This window comes from Aspergillus eucalypticola (genome assembly GCF_003184535.1).
Source record: "Aspergillus eucalypticola CBS 122712 chromosome Unknown BO83scaffold_5, whole genome shotgun sequence".
In the NCBI taxonomy this organism is placed as follows: domain Eukaryota; kingdom Fungi; phylum Ascomycota; class Eurotiomycetes; order Eurotiales; family Aspergillaceae; genus Aspergillus; species Aspergillus eucalypticola.
Genome location: NW_020290279.1, coordinates 440690 through 463323, shown reverse-complemented (window position 1 = coordinate 463323; position 22634 = coordinate 440690). Strand labels below are relative to the sequence as shown.

General features: G+C 47.5%; 4 protein-coding genes across 4 annotated transcripts; 2 read left to right on the top strand and 2 right to left on the bottom strand.

Moving 5' to 3' along the window:
• The first annotated feature begins 954 nt into the window (after nt 1-954).
• On the top strand, nt 955-2251 carry BO83DRAFT_375848 (alkene reductase). The gene has a single exon (XM_025530562.1). It carries the CDS (start codon nt 1047-1049, stop codon nt 2157-2159), a length of 1113 nt encoding a protein of 370 aa, XP_025391051.1. The 5' UTR covers nt 955-1046; the 3' UTR covers nt 2160-2251.
• Nucleotides 2252-2274: 23 nt separating this feature from the next.
• BO83DRAFT_406072 (putative MFS transporter) lies at nt 2275-4037 on the bottom strand (the record flags this gene model as incomplete). The annotated part of the gene is made up of 6 exons (XM_025533860.1): nt 2275-2286; nt 2337-3292; nt 3342-3379; nt 3425-3533; nt 3578-3739; nt 3794-4037. 6 exons carry the CDS (start codon nt 4035-4037, stop codon nt 2275-2277), a joined length of 1521 nt encoding a protein of 506 aa, XP_025391050.1.
• A 9578-nt stretch (nt 4038-13615) lies between these two features.
• On the top strand, nt 13616-14597 carry BO83DRAFT_424247 (acetate uptake transporter family protein; the record flags this gene model as incomplete). The annotated part of the gene is made up of 3 exons (XM_025535149.1): nt 13616-13998; nt 14054-14222; nt 14277-14597. 3 exons carry the CDS (start codon nt 13616-13618, stop codon nt 14595-14597), a joined length of 873 nt encoding a protein of 290 aa, XP_025391049.1.
• Nucleotides 14598-16248: 1651 nt separating this feature from the next.
• Nucleotides 16249-18979, bottom strand: BO83DRAFT_375844 (uncharacterized protein). Its single transcript, XM_025530561.1, has 4 exons — nt 17675-18979; nt 17304-17620; nt 17142-17257; nt 16249-17088 (listed from the first exon to the last, which is right to left on the bottom strand). Exons 1-4 carry the CDS (start codon nt 18612-18614, stop codon nt 16341-16343), a joined length of 2121 nt encoding a protein of 706 aa, XP_025391048.1. The 5' UTR covers nt 18615-18979; the 3' UTR covers nt 16249-16340.
• Between the last annotated feature and the right edge of the window lie 3655 nt (nt 18980-22634).

The following is a 22634-nucleotide window of genomic DNA, read 5'->3' as shown; positions in this document are numbered from 1 at the left end:
CACAAAAAAACTAATTATATCAACTAAGATCACCCCCTAGTTATAACTAAGCAACCCGCAAATAACTAATCACTTCAACCTCCTCGGCCTAAGCAAAGACCGAGCGAAGGGAACAACCTATCTCCGCCCGTAAATCCGGCAGAGTAAGTAGTACGTAGCTACAAAGTAAGGTTTGATTGAACCAGTAACGTAGGTTGTTGCATTTGTCAGCTAACGTAAGCCATGTGGCCGCCACCCGCAAATTCAACTACGTACTTGTGGGGCTGAGGAAATTCTGCAGGAATTGTTTCTTTGTCTTAGTAATGTTTAGTCTAAGTCAGTCTTGGTTAGTGCTTATGTGTAGATTAGCAATTGGATAGATGGGATTGTTGGGTAGTTGGGTGTTTTCTTATCTTCTAAACTAGGATTCTATTTCGATGTGGGATGTATGTTTCAATAATACTACATACATAAGAAGGGGTCCATATGATCAATATAATGCTTGTGTTGTTGCTTGCTGTGTGTGGTTCGGTTCGGATCTTTGGGAGAGCAGAAGTGCCGATGGATCCGTGGATGGAAGAGAGAGAGAGAGAGAAGTTCATGCAGGGTCTTCTTCCTTCGTTGTATCAATGTCAGCTTCGGAAAATAGTTCAGCTTCGTTGATGATAGGTTAGGAAAATCATTTTCGAAGGATTTATGGATTTGACTTTGTTTAAACCCTCAATTTGTATGTAATCGCAGCAATGCTACGCTAATATCCATCTTTTCTCCCTGATTAGAAATCCAAGGTGTGGATCTTCTCTCCATCTGGTTCCATTAATTTTTTTTCCACCCCCCTTTGACCCCTCGTCCCGAGATATGGGTTGTATGGTTATGGCGTGCCACAGGGGATTAGTAGTTGTTTCCAGAATAAATATCGAGTCAGTGTGTGTGTGGCCCTGTCTTTGGGGGGTATATAAGTAACAGCTTTCATCTCCTCATTCCTCTCTTCTCTTCTGTATCAAAATACAAACCTTTTTCATATAGAACAGTCGTTCATATAGACCATCACCATCATCATCATCATCATGACCAAGTTGTTCTCCCCCATCCAGGTCGGCCGCATGCCCCTGGCCCACCGTCTCGCCATGGCTCCCATGACCCGATTCCGTGTCGACGACAACCACGTCCCCCTTGACCTTGTGACGCAGCACTACGAGCAGCGTGCTGCTGTCCCCGGAACCCTCTTGATCACGGAAGCCACCATTATTGCGCCCAATGCTGGCGGATACCCCAATGTTCCCGGCATCTGGAACGAAGCGCAGATTGCGCAGTGGCGCAAGGTCACCGATGCCGTCCACAAGAAGGGCTCGTACATCTACATGCAGCTCTGGGCCCTGGGTCGCGTCGCCAACCCGCAATTCCTGAAGGCCAACGGCAACTATGACGTCGTGTCTAGCAGCCCTGTTGCTTTCGAGGATGGCCCCGTTCCTCGCGAATTGACCGAGGCGGAGATCCACCAATACATTGCCGACTATGCGCAGGCAGCGAAGAATGCCATTGCGGCTGGATTTGACGGCGTCGAGATCCATGGTGCCAACGGGTACTTGATTGATCAGTTCACTCAGGACACCGTTAACAAGCGTACCGATGCCTGGGGTGGAAGCGTTGAGAACCGTTCCAGGTTCGCTCTTGAGGTTATCCGTGCTGTGTCTGATGCTATTGGTGCGGACCGCACTGCTATCCGCTACAGCCCTTTCAGTACTTTCCAGGGTATGCGCATGGATGATCGCATTGCTCAGTTCACTCACCTGGCTGAGAAGACCGCCGAATTCAAGCTGGCCTTTGTGCATCTTGTCGAGCCACGCATCGCCGGAAATGCCGCTGAGAAGACGGTTTCGGAGGACGATTCTCTGGATTTCTTCGTCAAGGCGTACCGCGACGCTAGCCCCCTCGTTGTTGCCGGTGGCTACAAGGCTGATACGGCCAAGGAGGCGGTTGATGTGCAGTACAAGGATCACGAGGTCCTTGTTGGAATTGGCCGCCCCTGGACCGCTAACCCTGACCTGCCGTTCATGATCCAGAACAACATTCCTCTCCGCCCCTATGAGAGAGAGGTCTTCTACTTGCCCAAGGACCCCAAGGGTTACATTGATTATGACTTCAGCGAAGAGTTCAAGGCCGTCAAGGTTGCTGCTTGATCAGGTTTGAGATTGTTATTCAAACTTTGTGGCATGATCGTTGAGCGCTTGCATATAGTATATTGATTTCATTTGTATATACCATAATAGACATGACATTAATCTTCTTCTTAGCTCAGTGTTTATACTGTAGACCATGTTAGTACTGCTACAATTACCAAAAAGATACGCGCTCACTCTAAACTCAAGGTTCTCCTTGTCTGTAAGGTCCAAAAACTCGGAATTCTCTTCATGTTGAAGCCCTGTACACTTTCTATCGCGCCGTCGGTTCTCCCAGATGTAGTAGCACTTGAGAGCCACGGTGAACACTATCGCAACAGAGACAGTGGCCACAATGGCGATCTTAGCTGGCATGTACTCTGGCTCGTCCTCAGTGCGAAACGACAACGGGCCTAGTATGTTGCCCAGGCAGAACGCCATCAGGACGATTGCATTCATGGTCACTTTCTTGGTATGACCGGCGACATTCGCGCCGACGGTAGAATAAAGTAAGGGAAGTGCTGAGCCCACGCAGTTGGTCAGGTAGTTTCCTGCCAGCTTGGCGCCTTTGTTGTCACTCGGAGCGAATGCCATGAGACAGCCTCCAAGGAGGCCAGAGCATAGAATGCCGATGATGCAGAAACACCGCTGGTCGAAGCGACCTGCCAGGTATGTACCGAGTAGAATGCTTATCACGCTGACGACACCGCCCGGTATCGTAAGTAGCTCAGTCTCCTTGGTGTCGAATCCGAAATTCTTGATGATCAAGGCCGAGAAGCTGCTGATGGCTGCATTACTGATATTCCCCGAGGCAACTATTATAGCGATCAGGTAGGTCTGAGGGTCTTTGAAAGCCTCGAAGAATTGCTCCCATTTGAAATGCTTGTTCTCGATACCCGTCCGATTCTCGCGAAGACGCTCAATTACCATTAACTTCTCTTCATGGCTAAGGCGAGACTTCATAGGATTGTCTGGAAAGACAACAATAACTGTGATCCCAACTGCGATAGTAATGAGCCCGAAGATCAAGAACATGATCTGCCAGGAGTAAAATTTGTCTCCTTCGTAGAAAAGCAGCCCGTATGCAACGAGGGCGCCTAATATGGTCGCGGTACCTGTGCCCAGGTACCAGAAACCGATGCGCTTAGGTTGTTCTTCACTAGGTTAGTGAATATGAATTGATCAGCGGGGTTTATTGCATACCGTTCCTCTTGTACCACATGGAGGTTATCAGAATCAACCTAATCTCGTTAGGCAAGTCCTTGATACGTTAGATGGTGTCTTACGCAGGTGCTACAGCACTTTCGAAACATCCTAGGAGCACTCGAAGAACGACGAGTCCGGAAAAGTTCTTCGCAACACAATTCAGAGTTGTCAAAAGGCCCCAGAGGGTCACTTATTCGTCAGCATCGCCAATATGGGATGATTGAGTGTCTTACCATTCATTCCCAAGTACTTTGCAGTTGGCAAACGCTGCATGAAATACCCAGTTGGAAGTTCAAAGAAGAGGTATGATACGTAGAATGCCAAAGCGAGGTTTGAGAATTGGTCTGTCCGCATGCCAGTGTCATCAAGAAGGCCCATGACCGATGCATAATTGACTGCAACCGTTTAGCTTCTGGGTCGAATAGAGCACGCTGTCGCGACACACTGACTTAGAATTTTGTCTAGGTATTGCAGAAAGTAGATCGCCCACATTAGGGGCACAACCATCCAGTCGATCTTGCGAACCAGCCTTTTCTCATCGATATCAGAGAAAGTTGCCACCTCGCCAGCATGAAGGTACTCCAGTGCTGCATCAGCCTGGCCAAGAGATACATGACCGTCGACCTTCGATTCGGTGTCAACTGCACTTGTGGCGACTAACTTGTCATCTTTTCCTGATGTAGAAAGTGTCATGGTTTCCGCCATCTTCCCCATCTGATGGTCCTTAATGGTTGTACGCAGCTGAAGATTACTTTGGCAAAATGAGATACTTCGCAGGGGAAGCCATCTCTCTGCACCTTTTTTATACCCTACTGGCTTTCAAGGGCTTGGAACTGCTATCGCTCTGATAACCTGATATGCTTGTGCAAGCGCCTGCCAATTGTGAAAAGGTAATGTGCTCGGCCGACTGATTGCACATCCTGATTGCTTTGATTGGCCCCCAGATTTGGTCTTCATCAACTAGCGGCTATTTAGCAGTATGAAATGGGATGGTTTGACCCCTTCGAAGATTGATAACCCCGCCGGCTTCTATATCAATCAGTATCTGATCAGGCTATTGGAGGACCCAATCCCTGCAAAAGCTCGAAGCCTCCCATATAGCTGAATCTACGCAGCCCATATCGTTGCTGGACTGTGAGTTCTAATAGATATTGGGCAATGAGCCACGTGTGAGCACGCTTGTAAGTCATAGCCAGCTTTGAGTGACAGCTGGCCGGTCGATATCAATCAACATCACCTGACAGGCAGCGCGCAAAGCACCTTCTCTTTGAAGTTAGTCAGGAAGTAAAGATACTGGTAGAGATTGATATCACTGATAAAGACCCTGAATGTCAAGACCATCAGGATGATCGCTCCAGAAAGAGAAGGTCGTAAGCCGGTTTTCACGGGGATATCGTGTCTGCAGCTTATCAACCCCGCACGACGCGAATCTGTCAAGATAATGGCAGACACCTTATCACTCTTCGACGCATCGCGTCCTCGGATCTTCTTTCGACAATAAGTCTAGACTGCCCAGTTACCAAGTCATGGCTCAATGAATATGTGGTGAGGTTCTGGGTGCGATGCGACCGAGGTGGGGCATAACAGCAATGCAGATGAATCAGAATGCATGGATGCAACCATAGCTTCTAAGCTGCTAGTCTGTCTTTCAACTTCTGATTAGTACGCTCAGAGTCATTGTGATGCAGTTCGCCTTCGCGTACTCGCTTCTGCAGAGCAAGATCACAGTCGACGCAGCAGTTTTCGGCAGATACCATTGTGGCGATGGTATGATCTATGAAGGTATCTTATTCTGCATCTTGAGCTGTGCTGGCTGTGGGAGAGTAAGTAAGCAATTAAGAGAAGAGAGTTGCGATCAAAAATGGGAGTGTTGATGTGTCGGCGAGTTTTTGCTTGTTTTGGCTGTTCTACTGTCTGGTTGACATGCACGTGCTGCATCAGCAAAAGCAATAAGTAAAGCTCGCCCCATCCAGCGACAGCAAATCCCGATCACTGCAGCTCATGATCTTCGGAGCAGCATCTGGTCTATCAACAAATTTGTCATTTTCTCAATCGGTCATCATGCCACTATCGAGTCGGTGAAGCGCATGAAGAACGACAGTTCGTCTCGAAGGCTTCCCAACACCCCGCCGCTTTCCTACTATCGAAGGATAGAGCCGAGGAATCCACATTCCACTTGGACCCTCGATAGTCATAGACGCCAATTCCGTGATGGCGCTGCCTCTGCTGGTGAGGAAACCGGAAGGATGCCAGACCGCTTCTTCTGTAGATCTTCCTCCCCACTTCAACAAACACCATCACTCGATCCAACCATCATCCCACCAAAGATCGTCACAGACGCCGGCTGTGATTGACTTTGAACGAATTGTGACTATGTTAGCTTGCCACCTGGTTGGCATGTGGTGATGGGGCTAAGATAGCCCGAAGGCGCGTGGGTGAAAGACAAAGATCTACAAAGCGTCATGCTTAGACGGCACGGGATTCTAGCAACCCATCTAGCCATTTACTGACTAGTAAGCGAATATTACTTGCTGTTTTTGCTTTGTTGCGTGAACTATGGAGCCGTGAGCATTTGGACTGAATTCTACTTTCGCTTCAGATTCGAAGATTCTACTCGAATGTGGACCGGCTTAACCTGGCCACGGACAAACCCGGTTTCCTGCCCCAGCCGCCTACTTTCCCCAACCTCGATACAATGGCCATTGTCCAGGACCTACTCCACCAGCTGTAACTCAAAAATGGGCGTAGCAGAGATAACGAAGGTGGAAGAAGAGCAGAAAAAAAAATACACACACAGAAATTGCATCATTGTCGAATATCGAGTGGGTTCTAAACCTGGAGTGAGCAATACGGCAAGTGTACTATCAGAAGCACTGCCGCGACTTCTGGAACCGTCTCCCAGCCAGTCATATCCGAGAATTCAAGTTGCCGCATCTCCGCAGGCGGGGACCAGGCTCAAGAAGGACAAAGAGAAGCCTTCGACGAAAAAAGCAAGAAGAACATGAGAGTTGAATTTTTCCCCTACAAGCTACAGTGGACCCCAATACGAGTCCTTCCAAATGTGGCGCATAGCTTCTTGGAAAGAGAGCTCCAGATTTATTCGAATTTGAACGTAAGATTTTGGTTTGTTTCTCCGCTCCGCCGAGCCGAGGGTATAGAGCCACACGTCTCATCATTTGTCGATTGCCCAGGCAGGATCTATACCAAGCCACCTCTACGAAGTGGTCGCGGGGAACGGGAAATCCCCAGACCCCAAGGAGAACCCAAGGATGATGGCCATCCACAGCCCAATTTCCAGGGTCTCGGTACCAGCAGCGTGGATGTGGAACCGACCAGACAACAAACAAGGGCGGTCCGGACGCAAGGAATGTTACATCATCCATGGTTTGACCTTGCAAATGCTGGGTGATCTCACGGATTCAGAGATGACAAATCGGGCACAGCTTCTGAGACTTCCTAGTAACCGTAACTAGCGAAATTAGGCGTCGGCAGCGTTAGAGAGCATCGTGTCAGCTCGATCTGCTAGCAATATCAGATTCAAAATCCCCTCCCTCCGATAAGCCGTCGATCCCCCTCACTTCTCATCATCCCGTGACCTTGTGCAGGCTGTCTACCCCAACATCCCATGCAGCCACGATCCACGGCCGTGCCCATTGCCCATCATCAATAGTCAGATCCTTTGCCCAGACAGTGGATCGTCGACAGGGTCATACTCATTTCAAGTGTGTGGCCCGTACCAAGATGCAATGAGTGGATGTCCTTCCCAAAGTAGCATGTCTGCACACAGGGATATCCCTTGAACCGTATCCGAAAAAGAAAAGAGGAAATGCCTACCAAAGTATACGTCTCAGGCAAAAGCAACTCCTCAGCTGCATCTACGAGTCCAAAATTGGAACACAGTGACGTGGACCACTAACGCACCAGGATCCTGCAATTCCCCCGCAGAACCAGCAGATAGGCAACCAAGCAGATACTCCACGGGATTAAGCAATAGAGCTAAGTAATGCACCACGTGGGTGTGCACATGTACATGGTACATATTCTCCCACCTACTTTGTGTGCTTATTCTGTGTACCATGCGGAGAAATAGTACTTCTCCGAATACCAGGATATGCAGGATTATTCCCCTCATCTGCTGCTCACACATTACGGAAAATGATATTCACATCTATGAGGGGTAAGTAGGATGCAAGATACATACACAAGCTGCATAATAAATCCCATTAATAGATTCTAAACATTACACCAGAGTGCAAGTCACACATGTGATAAAAAAAAAAAAAAGAAATAGACCGAAAATTAACATTCAATAGATTGGAAAAATCTTCCGTCACACGGACATATACCAACAAGAAATATATTTATTTTTTCTTTCTTCACTTGCCCGATGGAATTACATCATACTACAAAAACCTTTTTTTCCAAAGTCAAGATAATCGATAGTACTACCGTGCTAAATAGTAGATAGTAGATAGAACCCGATTAAACTTTGAATTCCTACAAGGCATGATAAACCTAGAATAGGATTTACAATAGTACTACTATTACTTAGAAAATATAGAATTGAAATGAGTGAAATCAGTCAGATGGGATCTTCACGATCTACTCTGTACGAACAGGGTTTACCATGACAATCACATATCTCCTCGTATGTATTCAACCTGACCACAAACAGCCATGAACATAGGCAGAGAAAGAAAAGAAAAAGAAAAGATCTAATACCTCCAACATGCTCAAGACAGAAAGAAATAATACTGCGGCCTATTCCGACATGATGGTCTAAGCTTTACGTGTGCTTCTTCCTCCCAGTAACTAACTACTACGTATAACCCAACTGATGCAATAATTTCCCACAAACAACAAACCAAACCAATTATCTTCCCTCCCATTAAGGGTTCCCATAAACCACAACTTGAACCAGCAGATAGATTACCTACATTAGTCTACCCCCCTTTGTTAAATGAACATGGTAAGCACTAAATCATTCACACAGACATCCATAATACTAAGAGTGTGAGACATATCCCGACACGGGTAAATTGCTTCTCAAGCCTAATTCTGCCTAGATTCAATAACTACTACTAGTACGTATTAATTGAAGGTGTGTGTGTTTGTGTGATAATAATAACAATAGTAATAATATAGTAATATAACAAATAATAATATAGATTGGGACTGGAAACTAACGTCCTGCGTAATATCATATAATAAGTGGTCTAGCCAAGACAAGACAAGACAAAGAGATGGATTCATGCACGTGCAAAAATGCCTACTAGGCAGTTAGGCAGATATCTTTTTGACTATGGAGATGGGAATGGGATCGAATGCCAAGTACTTATCCACTGTTAAGCCAGGCATATGAAGCCATCTTCCATCCATCCATCCATCGTGGGTACCGCACGGAGTAGGTTTTTTTGCATCTAGTATTCTAGTAAGATGGAGTAATTGCCGGCCCGGGATCCCGTAGGCTGAAGATGGGTTTGTGTCCAGTGTCCACACCATACATCGCTTCTCTACTACGTACTCTCTCAGGCGAGTCCATATCCATCCATCTATTTAGTATCTACAAGTGGCACTATAAGAAAAAAAAAAAAAAAAAAAAAAACTAGTCTTGGGCCCCGCCGCACAAGCTGAACTGAACTGAACTGAACTGAACGAACCGCGACCGAGCTTTTTCGCAAAGAAAAAAAAAAAAAACTTCCTGTATTTTTTTCTTTTCTCGCAAAGTTCAGATAGGTGGATAATTTAATTGTTGGGACAGGGAATAAATGCAGGAATGAAATGATTCGTTGAAGTTCATTTCTTGGCTGCAGGATTTAGTGCCTGCCATGACTGGACCACGATCTAGAGCGGAGCCAAAGCGCAGGTTCTGAGTCTAGGACTCCAGTGAGGGAGGAAGAGTCATACGAGGATTGGATTGAACTGGATTGAACTTGTATCTATCTAGCCTAGATACGGATTACTACGGCGTGCTAGGTTGGTTGGTTTGGTGTGGCTCCGTCTTCGTGCAGCGACCTGCATACTGGTCCTCGCCCTGCAGAGCATTTGCCGGCAGCGTCGTGGTCGTGGTCGTCGTCGTCGCTAGGAACAAGCTTCCCGGTCGGAGACGAGGAAAGTCTTAGAAAGGAATGGGATGCGAACTAGACTAATCGCTCTAGAAGCAATTGGCTTCGTTTGTTGCTGGAGAAACGCCGCTCGCTCGCTCGCTTCTTGGAGAAAACCCTGCAGGAAGAGGGAAGAAGGTTTGTGTGTGTGTATGCGTCGTACCTGGCATGCTGGCTTGATCCCTTGGTAGCTAGCTAGCTAGCTTAGCTAGGTAGTAGATGGTAGTGAGAGAGAACAAGAGAGAATTTTTTACGGCTTACTTACCGACCCGAACTCCGTGGCTGCCGAGGTACGTACACAGTAGCGAAAGGGAAATCAAATATAACGGAAATAAATAAATGAAAAAAGCAAGTGTTGTGCGAAATTAGTAATGGCTAAAGTGAAAGCAGCTCTTTGGCTAAAATGATTACCTGAGTAGTATACGGAGTATTGTGTTGGTATAGCTGTCATGATAAGCTCGAGGTTCATTATTTTTTGACAGCTTTGCTTTTCCACCTTCAAAAGACCCGACTGATTAACTATTGAATGTTTAATTTACAATCTGACTAGCTTAACGGACATTTGCTCAGGGATTACCCTCCTGTCAGTGTCAAAAGTGTCAAAGGGGGGTTCATTTTAAATGACGATGAGCAGTGGGAGACTGGGTCCCGGTCCAATTTGAGCTTGTTCGTACGCCATCAATTGAGGCTGTGGACGGGAGAGCAGGCAGGAGAGAAGGGAGAGAATAGGGGGGGACAGAGCTGGTAGCTGCTTCAGGGAGCCAACTCGGAGACGCGGCTGGCGACGTTCCGAGTTTGAGCTTGACACGAACAGGCAAAGAAAAGAGAGAGTGAGAGAAATCGGCGACGCGGCAGAACGGTCGCCAAGAGGCGCTCCAAGTGGGGATGCGTCCCTTTGTGCCGCGACGAAACAGACCGAGAACGGAGCCTATCCCCAAACCTCTCTTGTAGATATTTACTGGATCCTGAATCGTTGGTTCTGTCTGTCTGTCTGTCGGGTGGCATCCGCCACCGCCGCCGCACACGGGGAATCTACCCATCTGGAGCCGATGGGGGTCGACCCAGATGGAAGTGTTCGTCTCGTGTCTAGCAGTATCTAGTCTGATGTAGCATGAAGATAGCTGCTCTCTAGGTTGAATGCTGATCCTGTCGATGGCAACATCGTACTTTTATTTTATTTTTTTTATTTTACTTTTTTCATTTTTTTCCCCTTCTGGTTGCGCGGACAATGACTGATAATGTCGCATGTACCGGAATTATGCTCAACGTCACGGCGATCAACGGAGAGAAGGTTCTCCGTAGTTTTCACTGAAAACGAACCAGCTGCTCCGTACATTGAGTCAGGATACCTTTCAGATAGGATACCCTGCAGAAAAATATTGATTCCCTCATAAGCAATCTCAAAAGGAAGATTAAGCATATTGATTAGAACCCACACAGCCGCGTTGCCTGCATCTCACACTGCATCTAGTCAATGTATTAAGGGCGCTTGGAGAGAACGGTATGACCCCTTCGGTATGACCCTTCGGTTTGAGACTCGGAAAGCTTCAGATTTCGGGCCCGGTCCCGTTCTTCCTCCTCCCCCCCCTCTACCCACACCTGGGATCATTCAGTGATTGCTCAGCAAGCAAGCAGTAAGTAAGCAAAAAGCAGGTACGGTCGCAGCCGGGTCAGCTAACAGAACTACTAAACCTCAGTTAGGCACAGGCCCCGGCGCAGGAGTAACTTAGCAGTAGTAGAAGTGATGCGAGAGGTAAGGGCCCGCAATCACCGCACCTGCCAAAGCAACTGTACTACTAATCTACTACTTACTGTGTACAACTACTCTCCACCAGTCACCCAGCTAGGACTTCTCCAATAAGCCACAAGCGTCCAACTAAAAGTAGACTAACCCTTAGCTTGTATGGGACCAGAACTGGGTCATCTTCGGTCGGGTCACACCTCCTTGCGGCAATGGAGGCGTGGGCTCAGCTTTTCGGGTTAGATGCTACTTGGCCATCGTGCAGTGCAGTTTAGATCGGACGGAAAGGGAAGGGAACTGCTGGGGTTGATGTTGTTGATGTTGGATGGATAGTCCATTTTTTTTTTCTTCTCTTTCCATTTCTCTTCCCTTGCAACAGATCCAACGATAGACACGAGACATACCGTCACCGCCGTTACTCTGGGTGACGGACGGATGGGATTCCAAAAATGAGAGATTCCCACGAGAGTCACATTACTGCCTCAGTTACTTACTAAGTACTTACTTTACTGGCTTGGGGTGACATCCAGTAATGGAAGTGACAGCACAGCTTCCGCGGATGATCCGGCTGGAGACTGATGTTCGTATGTAATTAAATTACCCGTACCCTTTTGGATGAGGGAACAGCCGCACCGTTTGGCGATCGATTAGTCGAGGGACTACGAGGGACTACAACAGAACTACTAGTAGTAGCGAGGGTGGCTGGTAAACGAAGAGAAAGAAAAAAAAAAGAAAGGGCCACATCATACGAGATGGCAATCATAATCTATAGAACCCCACAAATGATATACATAAACATACAAGGATTGTAGAATAATCCAGACCATATGGCATGAGACCCGGAATGTACACAGTGCTTATTATTGCAACTGGAGAGAAAACAAATACTGCTAAGGTAGCCGTCAGTTGGAGAGATACACAACATACCCGTGACCACTCCAGCTCAGCAAGAGATACATCCATATTACCGTATTACTGACTAAGGCAGCACTACGGCCGAAGACATCTGATGGGTTACAACCAATAACAACGCAGCCCTCGGAGGTCGAGTCTCCAGTGGCAGCTTCTTACTACGCTAATTGGCTCTTTCCCCAGACCTCGGGCGCCTCTAATCTCCACCTGCCCTTGCTTTCCCCGGGCTTGGAAAGTCAATCGTTCTTAGGCGATACCCGGTCGTCGACTAGAGGAGGAGAGAGAGAGAGAGACACACACACAAAGGATTTGCCATCTGAGAGGTTGTCCGCGTGTGAGTCTGCAGCCCTTGCTGGACGAATGGAGCCATGTTCCTTCCACCCTGCATTTTGGGGCCGTATGGGGTTATTCCCTCCAGCCCTTTAACCTAGGTAATTAGACAACCCTCTAAGACGATGGCAAAGCCCTTCTTCTCCCCCGCTTGCCCATGGTTTGCGGAAAGTCTAACCCCCCATGCCTCCAATGGGAGCTTCATGGACGAATGGAGAGAATACCGCAGAATGATGGAGGATCGGCGCCTCCCTCTTGTCTGTGTCTCTGGTGATGGTGAACGGCGTCCAAGTTCTCGCCAGCGAGACCCATTGTGTTAGCCTGACTTCTAGTCGTCAATTAGGGACATTCACACACACGGGAGTGGCCCGTCAGGTGGATTCCTGCACATCGTTTTAAAAGCCAACGCTAAATTCGGCCGCTCCACTCCTGCGCATCGCCGGCAAAGCATGATAAAGTAATAAAAATCATGGTGACACCGTAATAATAAATAATAATAATAATATGATATAATAACAGGCTAGATTATGCCCCCAAAAGAGACAGATGGGGTGAGGGGAGGAAGGGAAAAAAAAGAAAAATCTCCCAAATTTTGCTCAGATCAACGCTAACCAACGGATCCCATGGAGAAAATGTCGAATGAAAATAAAATAAAATAAAATGGAGCATCAAAATAAAATAAAATAAAATAAAATAAAAAAAAGAGGAGAACTTACCAAACCAACTAAAATCCCAGGCTAAACTCAACTAACGGTCCTTCCTCCCAAATCCGGTAGAATTGCTGGCTCCCTGCAACCTTCGCTCGTCCGGGTTGGGTCTCATCCCAAAGTCCGTTAATCCCAGCGAGAAGCACTGTCAGGCCGGGCCACTTCCTATTTCTTATTTGACCTTCGCCTTTTCCCCTCTTCTCCCTTGTCCTCTCTCCTCATTGCTTCTATTTATTCCTCTTACATCTTGCACGGTCCCCAGTCGTCGTCAAGATACCTTGCTGATCCGGCCAGCAGAGCTGTGCGCATCATTTTTCTTTTTGAACTCCTCCTCTTCCCCTCTCCGTGGTTTCATATATATTCATCTCCCTCCACCGTCCAGCTAGCTGGATTGCTCTTTGATCTTAAACCATTATAATCTATCTCCATCCTATACCTTTTGATCCTTGATCGGATTATCTCCACCCTATAATCATCATGTCTGCTGAACACCCTATTGAGAAGGACATGGCTCCTGAGCTCGAAAACGGCAGCAACGGCAGTGCTCCCTTGACCCACGAGTTGACCGCTGAGGAGACCGCCAGAGCTGCTGCGCGTTTTGGCTATGGACCCATGGCTCACGTCAACACCAAGGAGGCCAACCTGCGCCCCTTCGGAGGTGAATTTCAGCCTGGTCTATACAAGTCGGTCGAGCAGCGCAAGTTCGCCAACCCGGCGCCTCTGGGTCTCTGCGCTTTCGCCCTCACCACTTTCATCCTGAGTTTGATCAACATGGGAACCCGTGGTATCTCTGCGAACAACATCGTCGTTGGTCTGGCTTTCGGATATGGTGGTCTCGTTCAGTTGCTTGCTGGCATGTGGTAGGTACTCCCTGTTGCCACACCCTCGAAATGTAATTCTGATCGTTATTGATAGGGAAATGGCTGTCGGAAACACCTTCGGTGCCACTGCTCTGTCCTCCTACGGAGGTTTCTGGATCTCTTTCGCCATTATCTTGACCCCCGGTGGGTTCGAGATCGAATCGTCGATTGAATCCGCCGGTGGCGCCACCATGTTTTACAACTCGATGGGACTGTACCTGCTGGTAAGCTTGATCAATGGCTGGAAGAATGAGCGTCGCGCTAACAATCCTCCTTAGGGCTGGTTCATCTTCACAACCGTCCTGCTGTTCTGCACTCTGAGATCTACTGTCGCCTTCTTCTGCCTCTTCCTGTTCCTGGACCTGACTTTCTTACTGCTTGGCGTTGGTTACCTGCAGCGCAACTCTGCTGGCGAGCCCAACACCCCCGTCATCAAGGCAGGTGGTTTCTTCGGTCTCCTGGCTGCATTCGCCGCTTGGTACAACGCCTTGGCCGGTATTGCCGACAGCAGCAACAGCTTCTTCATCATCCCTGTTGCTCACTTCCCCTGGTCTCCCACTGCTCGTAGCCGTGCTAAGACCCCCCGTGAGACTGTCTAAGTCAGTCGCGTGGGTTCAGGCCATCGACATGGTCGCGTTGAAAGGAACCTTTGAAAGAAAGAGTAATACACCTGCAGTTGTTATGTTTCAGATACCCATACTAGTAAGGCCATTGCTGCGCGGGGAATGGTCCAGGTTGTAGACCACTTGGGGGTCTTGTCAAGACGTGCAAGCCCTCTGCAGCGGGTCCAAACAATCCAGAGCAGTGTTTTGTTTATTGTGTTGGTTTCCATTGGGATATATTATATCGGAACCTGGGTAATAATGATGGAGCAGTCCGTTGTCGAGTGCGACGGACAGGGGACGCGTTGGTTTTGGATGTTTAGTTTTTGTTAATGAAATGATTAACCTTGAATGAATACATGATTTATGTCAGCTTGACCTGAAGTAAAAAATATTAGACACCTACCTTCTATCCCATACCCCTGATGTCAAAGACATCCATCCATCGATCCATCCCCAGGTCCTGCGCAGGAGTCCTGATAGACCTTATATACCCCAACACAAACAAAGAAATCATAAACAAGAAAAGAAAAGACGTATGGAAAAGAAAGCAAGAAACTATAACCTGCACGCAACGCAACACAATGTAATGCAACTCACTCTTCAAACCTTCGAAGAAAAGCTTCAATAGTCAGTAGTAGTAGTAGTAAGTAATCCCCGACCGCAGGAAAACCAAGAAATATTATCCCGGTCACTTGACACTTTGTCAACGTCGCGAACTCTCCGACGTCGCACAAGTTGAAACCAAGAATGAGTTGATCAATCAATCAATCAAGTAAGTGATTAGGCAGGTAAGTCGGCGGGCCGTTTCCTGTCAGTTAGTTCTTCACTGTTGTTCAACTTTTCTTTGTGTGAATATACTTTGTTAGTGTATAGACATGTACTCTGTAGTATAGCAATAATAGTAGTAGATAGTCCCGAACAAGCAATGTACACTCCGTGCTGTGTAATCAGAGAGTATAAAGCGCTATATGTTTCAGTATACAGATAACGAAATATGAAGAAAACATAAAAAGTAAAGAAAAGGGGAAATAAAAAAAAAGCGCAAGGCTAGCTAGCAGCGAAACGAAGAGACCGACGTAAGTATTTATCTCTCTTCAACACCGACCGACCGGCGGCAGCGGCAGAGACTCGGCATTCGGGCGGGATTCGCTCGGACGGAAATTTCTCGGAAGTGTCAGAAAAAAATAACCTCACTACTTAACGGACACTAGTTAGTTCATACTTAGTTGATTGATCCCGAGATCGATTGTCCAATCCGCTGCTGTTGGCTGGGTTCTGCCAATGTGGATTTTTTGAATGTGTTCGTGTAAGTGGATTCTTTCTTTTTCATAGCTTTTCTTTAATCAAAATTAATTTTCGTGGTTGTTTTTCTTGTTGTTTCATCGTTTGTTGGTGTGGAAGAGGGCGTGAGTGGCTGGGATTGTGTTATTGGGAGGTGACTGTTTGTTCAATTGGTATGGGTGAGGGATTTTTTGTACAAGGCTTGGTTTGGGGGCTTACTGTCCTGTTTTCGGGCTTGGTTTAGTCGGGATCCCGGATGGTGTGATAATTGGGATTATGGCTGATTGGTTGATCATCCTGTTTTCATGATCGAGAGGATCATGTGTGGATAAGTAGTAGAATTGTGAAAAACGTAACGATTGTGGCAGCTTTGTCATATATACCATATCTCATTAATATATCATACATGCCACATGAAACATGCGATCAGTCCTATGTATGAGTGTTATGTCGGGTCTATATACATTCGTGCGGTGCGCGGAGCTTCATCTCAATCTCTTCCCATAGTTCTCGTAGCGGAGTCAGGTAACTCCGGTCCGCATAGAAAAAGCCTAGAAGTAGGGCTCGGAGGTCCTGCCACGAGTGGATGCTTCCGTCTTCTCGAAGTACCGAAACAAGCTCGTTCACGAAAAAGGTCCGCTCCGGTAGCAGCCGCGAACTGCACGCCCCGATGAACAGGATCCAGATCAGCACATCCCGGCACAGTTCAAAGTATCCAGCACTCATCGTGCTTTCCAGCGCAAAACGAAGCGCAGTCACCGGTTTGGGGAACACCGGCGCGATGTGCGGGTAAAAGCCCCAAATGACGGTGTTATGGAACACCAGGCATGCCAGTCGAACGCAGCCTTCGATGGTGGCTTCCATCTTGATTTCGCCTGTCGCCGTGTACCGGTCCTCATGGAGGGAGTATTCGACGTACAGGACTTCGGTGTTGAAGTAGTCCTCCGTCTCATCGTCAAAGTCTTGGTATTGCGTTGTACTCTTGATCCATTCGCAGTACCACGTCAGTGCGGCCAGGTCATATATTATCTTGGACATGGCATCCCCAAAGATGCCGGGTATCTCAATTAATTGTGTCAAACGCGTAGCTAAAATTAGTAGATCTTCATTAGGAGGCATAAGCGCCAATTGCGAGGGACGGGCGTAACGAATAAAAGGGAATATGGGCTTGGTGCCGGCCATGCACGCCACGCGGATGTCAGTCCTACTCGAGTCAGTCCCGGCCCACAGATCCACCAAAGCTTGAGTTAAACTGACCATGATATCTGGAATCGAACGTCGGGCGGTACATCCGCGAAGGTTTTCCTCATGCCTACCATCTGTCGGAGACCGGCCAGATGGATTTTGAGATAGTCGGCATTGCCAGATGCAATCTGACAAGTTAGCTAACTTCTTACACAATGGTTCAGCAGTACTAACCTCAATAGTCAAAAGGATAGACACGGCGGCAATCAGCTGGTCACTGGAGGCCTTGATCGGATCCGATAATCCCTCGTTAACTAGTTTAATCGTCTCACCCCGATGGTGGAACGTGTCCAGAAGTAGCACGCTAGAACGCCGCTTGTTGGGGTCCGTCAGCGGGAGCTCTCCTGCTGCCAAGGCGGAATTCGACGCGGCTACACATATACAAGCGTGCAATGATACCGGATCTTGTTGAACCAAAGCGGTCCAGTGATCCCGCAATTTAGGTCCATACCGGCGCTGCAAAGGATAGGCCTGCTGAGTCAGGTCGAAGACTGCAGAAGATCGTTAGAACTACGCCTTCCAAAGTCTATTGTAAGTCAACCTACAGTGCTGAAGGTGTCGACACATACGGTCCGACATGACCGTATGCATTGAATTGAACGGGTCGGTAGCACCGCCCAGATAAGCCCACGGAGTTGCGGACTGCACGGGTGCGAGAGCATTCTGCGAAGGAGTGTCGACGCTGTAGTTGTCCACTGTCTCGGCAGAAACAGATGGATAACTGCCCGCGTCGGTGACCACCAGCTCTTGCTGCGGTACTTCCTTCTGTCGCTGTTCGGGCGACGATGAACCAGAGGATGATGATGAAGAAGAGGAAGGAGAATCAGAGACGATCCGTGTGCCGAAGGAAGAGGATTCGGTGACACTTGGTTTCGGGAAGGATCCGGCAGAAGGGGCCGAAGAAGACGGAGCTGCAGCTGACGAACTGGACGCTGTAGTTTCCACCGGCTGAAAGGCAAGATGTTTCCAGGTTTTACTCTTGTAGCGTTTCGTGTTTTCTAGCCGTTTCTTGCGGTTGTGCTCGGACATGACATGGGAACGAATGCGCTTGAGTGTCTCCTCCCTGGTACCTTCGGACACGGACTGTGGATCGGTATGCACCCAGAACAATGTCGATTTCCCCGCGGCGGCATTGTTGGACTTCCGCGATTTGCGGGGTTTCGTGACCCCATTCCTGTTTACATCCTGCCGGGTAGATTCAGTGGTGAAGGTCTGCGCGTCGGCATGGACGGGGGCCGGAGGTATTGATTGCTGGGGCGGCGGCGGAACAGGACCATAAGCAAGTGGTTGGCTGGATGTCGAGATCGGATAAGTGTAGGGATGATGAGGATGTTGATAGGTATTATTATTAATCGTGACTGGATGGACAGCAGTAGTGGGAGAGGCCCAAGCAGCTGGTTTGCTCAACACAGGCAAGACGTGCTCGTGGTCGGTGGCCAAAGAGCGCGCCGTTGGCTGATAGTGGTGGGAATTTCTAGCGTCCATCGCACGCGCGAGTCTAAATTATTATTCACAGATCCAGCTGGCGATCTTCATCGACGTTCATCGTTCTAGAATGGGCGAAAATCGAACGATAACCGTCTAGGCGGAAGGGTGGGAATTGAGGATGATGAGGAAAGAATCCGGGGGGGAAGGATGAATGAACGGAGGGAAATGCTGAATGGTCAGCGCACTGCCCTTATCAGGAAAAGCCCATCTCTCGGAAGGTGGATGTTCAAGGAAGAGGTGGAAGGGAAGGATGCCGGAAGAGCAGTTAGTGGTAGTACTAAGTGATAGTAATAAAGAGGGAGTGAGAGTGAGAGTGTGATTGGGGAAGGGCCGATGATTGATTGATTGAGTGGGAGGAGGAGAGGGGCTCCAAAGTGGAGGGGACAGGGACCTCGAATTGGGTAAGGCCCAGCGAAGAAAAAAAAATTGAAAAGGAAAAAAACAGAAAAGATCAAGTAGCCAGTCGAGGAGGTTTAATTCCTGTTCCTTGTTTTCCCTTTTTTTTTTTTTTACCCCCGTTCCTATTATTTTTTTTTTCCCTTATTTTCCTTCCCGTTCTAATTTTCTGCTTGTCTGGACGCGTAGCCAATGATCGGTTTGTTTGGCGGCCAACAATACCGGAACAAATGCAGGCACAGGCACATAAACGAGTCACCCTGACAGGTTCACAATCTCTTCTTTTCAGCAATTAGGGTATGAATTGAAAATTTTATTATGATAACGGCACACAACAATGGTAATGCCTCATAATGAACAATACAGTGAATGCAACAGAATAGACACGAGGTCCAGATCTCGGATGTTGCAGTAGCCGGTGCCGGGTGGAGCAGCAACTTAAAAATTCTCGATGCGAACTTGGAGACTCCAAACATGAGTAATACACTGCATTACGAGTATCCGCAGGTTATTAATAGTAGGGGCGACCACATTTAATATCATCCAGAAAGTAGTGCCCAGACTTGTTATGCACCTTAGGAATCAGATAGATAGTATCTAGAATTATAGACAAACAAAGAGAGTCTATGATGGGATACCACTTCCTACATGCTTGATCGATACTACCATAGGCACACACTACACACACTAATCATTTGACCACTCAGGCACAACCCTGCCCAGAACAAACCATCCCTCCTCCCCCCGTACTTCCGCGGGTTTCCCTCTGGCACATACAGAAAACCGCGTTAGTCGGAAGTTAAAATCGAGCCCAAGACCAGCAGGAGACATCCGAAAAACCCCTAACAAACCGGCGGGCTCCACTCTTTCCGATCGGAGGAGATCGGACAAATTTTCCCTCCTGGATGGTTTTGGGGGTTCTCCTTGCGCGGTCAAAAATATGATGTATCTCTCTTTCCCTTCCAATCCAACCGAACACCGAGAACACCACTTCGGTTAGTGTACTCAATCATTGTGCATCGTCAGGTTGACTACCAACATAGCCAGAGATATATTAAGTTATTAAAATCTGTCAATTGCCCGACTCCACGACAATCAAACTTGCAACTTCACGTACGTCATGTTAAGAAAGTCTTCAAGGCTGACACTTTTGTCGGCTCGTTTCCCAACAAGCAGGCACGCCCGTCCGTCGGGGAGAAACTAAAATCGAGCCAAGACGGTTTGATCCACCGCCATTACGATTGACCGCAACGGTTTGAGCACGTCATTCCAGATTGTCCGTTCCGCTTTGTACGACCCTCCTGAGGGATGGATAACGGTTCTCATTAATGTCTTGAATCAAGTATTGCTTACCGATTTTTAAAAAATAGTCAACTATTAAGTGTCATTGATATTCAGTTTCATATCATCCTCTACTCTTCAGTCATGTTTCACTCTCATACCATGGTTTTCCACACATTCAAATCCTTCCACTAGTGTGTGTGGTAAGCAAGTAACTAACAACGCCCCAACAGCCACTCAGCCAGCCAACCCGCCAAACAAACAGCAAAAGCACGCACAGGATGCTATGCTGCCTGCATCTACCTGCACTGCGCCTTGACTGCTACCTTTCGTGCAGCGATCGCCCATACTTGAAATATACAGGGATGAGAAACGAACAACTCGTTCTTGGCTCCCCGTGACTTTCCTCTTTTTCCCCTCCCTCTCTCTGTCCCTCTGTGTGATTGTATGTGTGTGTGCCGTTGGCTTACATACTTTCTCCTGCGGAGTTCATGCACACGAGTCAGGCCAGTCTCATATGTACATGCCTCCCCTGTGGTGATTGTTGCAGTTGCACAGAGTTACATCGGGAGGGTGTTGTGGCCTACTAAACTTGACCGCAACATGGCCGCCAGGTTACGTCCGAATCGGTCTCCCTGCATGTGTCTCTAGCCATCTTGTAACTAACTAGTTAGTAGGCGTTTTTTTTTGTTATTTACTGGATAGAAGTCTCCATAGACCCCATCTAGATCGGGCGCTCAAGTCCGCACGCTAGGACCAATATGGAGAATTTCGGTTTTCATTTCTATAATGATAATATTGTGGTTTATGTTCCTGGAGCTGCGTAGAAACATAAATACAGATGATGTTCCTTGAATCTAGTCCGTCGCTTAAGATTTAACTAGATCATTTAGTAGATCACGGTGTTTTTACCTCCGCTGACTAAACCTCCGAGGAGAGAAAATCTTACGAGAACGTCGGATATATCTCTGTTTGAAGCCACAAGCACGGGACAGGATTGTTCTACAGAGTAGGATAGTGACGGCTGTCATATCCGCTTTCCACTGGGCTAGGACCAATCGTTTGGTTAGCTGGGATGCTCTCTTCTAATGCCATACCTACTTCTAGAGAAAGGAAAGGGATTCAATCATACGGAGACCGGAGTAATTAGATCCCAGCCATCATTGCTGACAGTATATTTAAATCACCCAAAATATGGACAATAATATGCAGTATGTATACTCTTAGCGACCGAGTACATAGTACACATCTCAAGTCCCAAAACTCAGTCGGCACGTCGACTAGATACACATCTAGAAGTGGATACGGGATGGATTCCCACTGTCCAGGTGGGCCAAACTAGCCTGGAAACTGACTAGCTAGACTTAGCTAGCAAGCATCTTGACCAAGCACAATTCTTCACCATAAGAAACCAGCAGCAGCAGCAGCAGCATCGACACCAACACAACTACGTACCTCGTACCCTTTATACGAAGATACGCATAGAAGAAAGCCTATCTACTTAAGTTGTAGTAACTAAGTATCGACCAAAACCACGGGAACCCGCAACGCCCATCAAACTCTATCTAGACTCATACTGAAACACTACACTCAACAGCGGCAACTTCTTACTAACTAGTAACTACGAAGTAATTAGTTAACTAAGTACGTACGTAGTTAGCAATCATCTCAACCCACCCACCCACCTATGGAGTCATGGACAGGTAGGTGATTTAATTTACGTTCTATCGGAACGAGCCGATCGGTCTGCACCCGGTCCACCATTAGTTGATCCAGTCTAATGCACGCCAAGGTGTAGGTCAACCAAACAGATTGCGGGTTTGCCTGTTGGTTGAGGTCTGGACACAAAGTCTTTGGGATCGGATATTCCGGCGATCGCCTAGATGAAGAAAGAAAGAGCGTGAGTTGTAAAAGGTGTGGATAAAGTGGACTTCAGTTGGGATATTGTTCGGACGTTGTCGGAGATTCGAGCCCGGTGATAAGTTACTTGGCCCGGCATACCGGGATGAAAAGTTCCGTGCGTATGAATGGTTCGGATGTGATTGGTTGGGTGCTCGGAGATTTGATCGTGTTGGAGGTACTATTACTGCTACTTAGTCTATAGTGCGAGTTATGTGTTGGGTATTAGGCTTTATGGTCAAGACCAGGTTACTGCATTGTATGTTTTTTGAGATACAAGAGCTGGCAAATGACTAAGTAGTGAACAGAACGCTAAACATACATAGTACGTACTCCATAGTAGACTACTAATAGCCGAGGAAGATTGGTTTGAAACTAAATCATATTATTAATGCCCAGATATTGGCTTCACTGTCTCAACTGATAAAAAACAAGTTCATT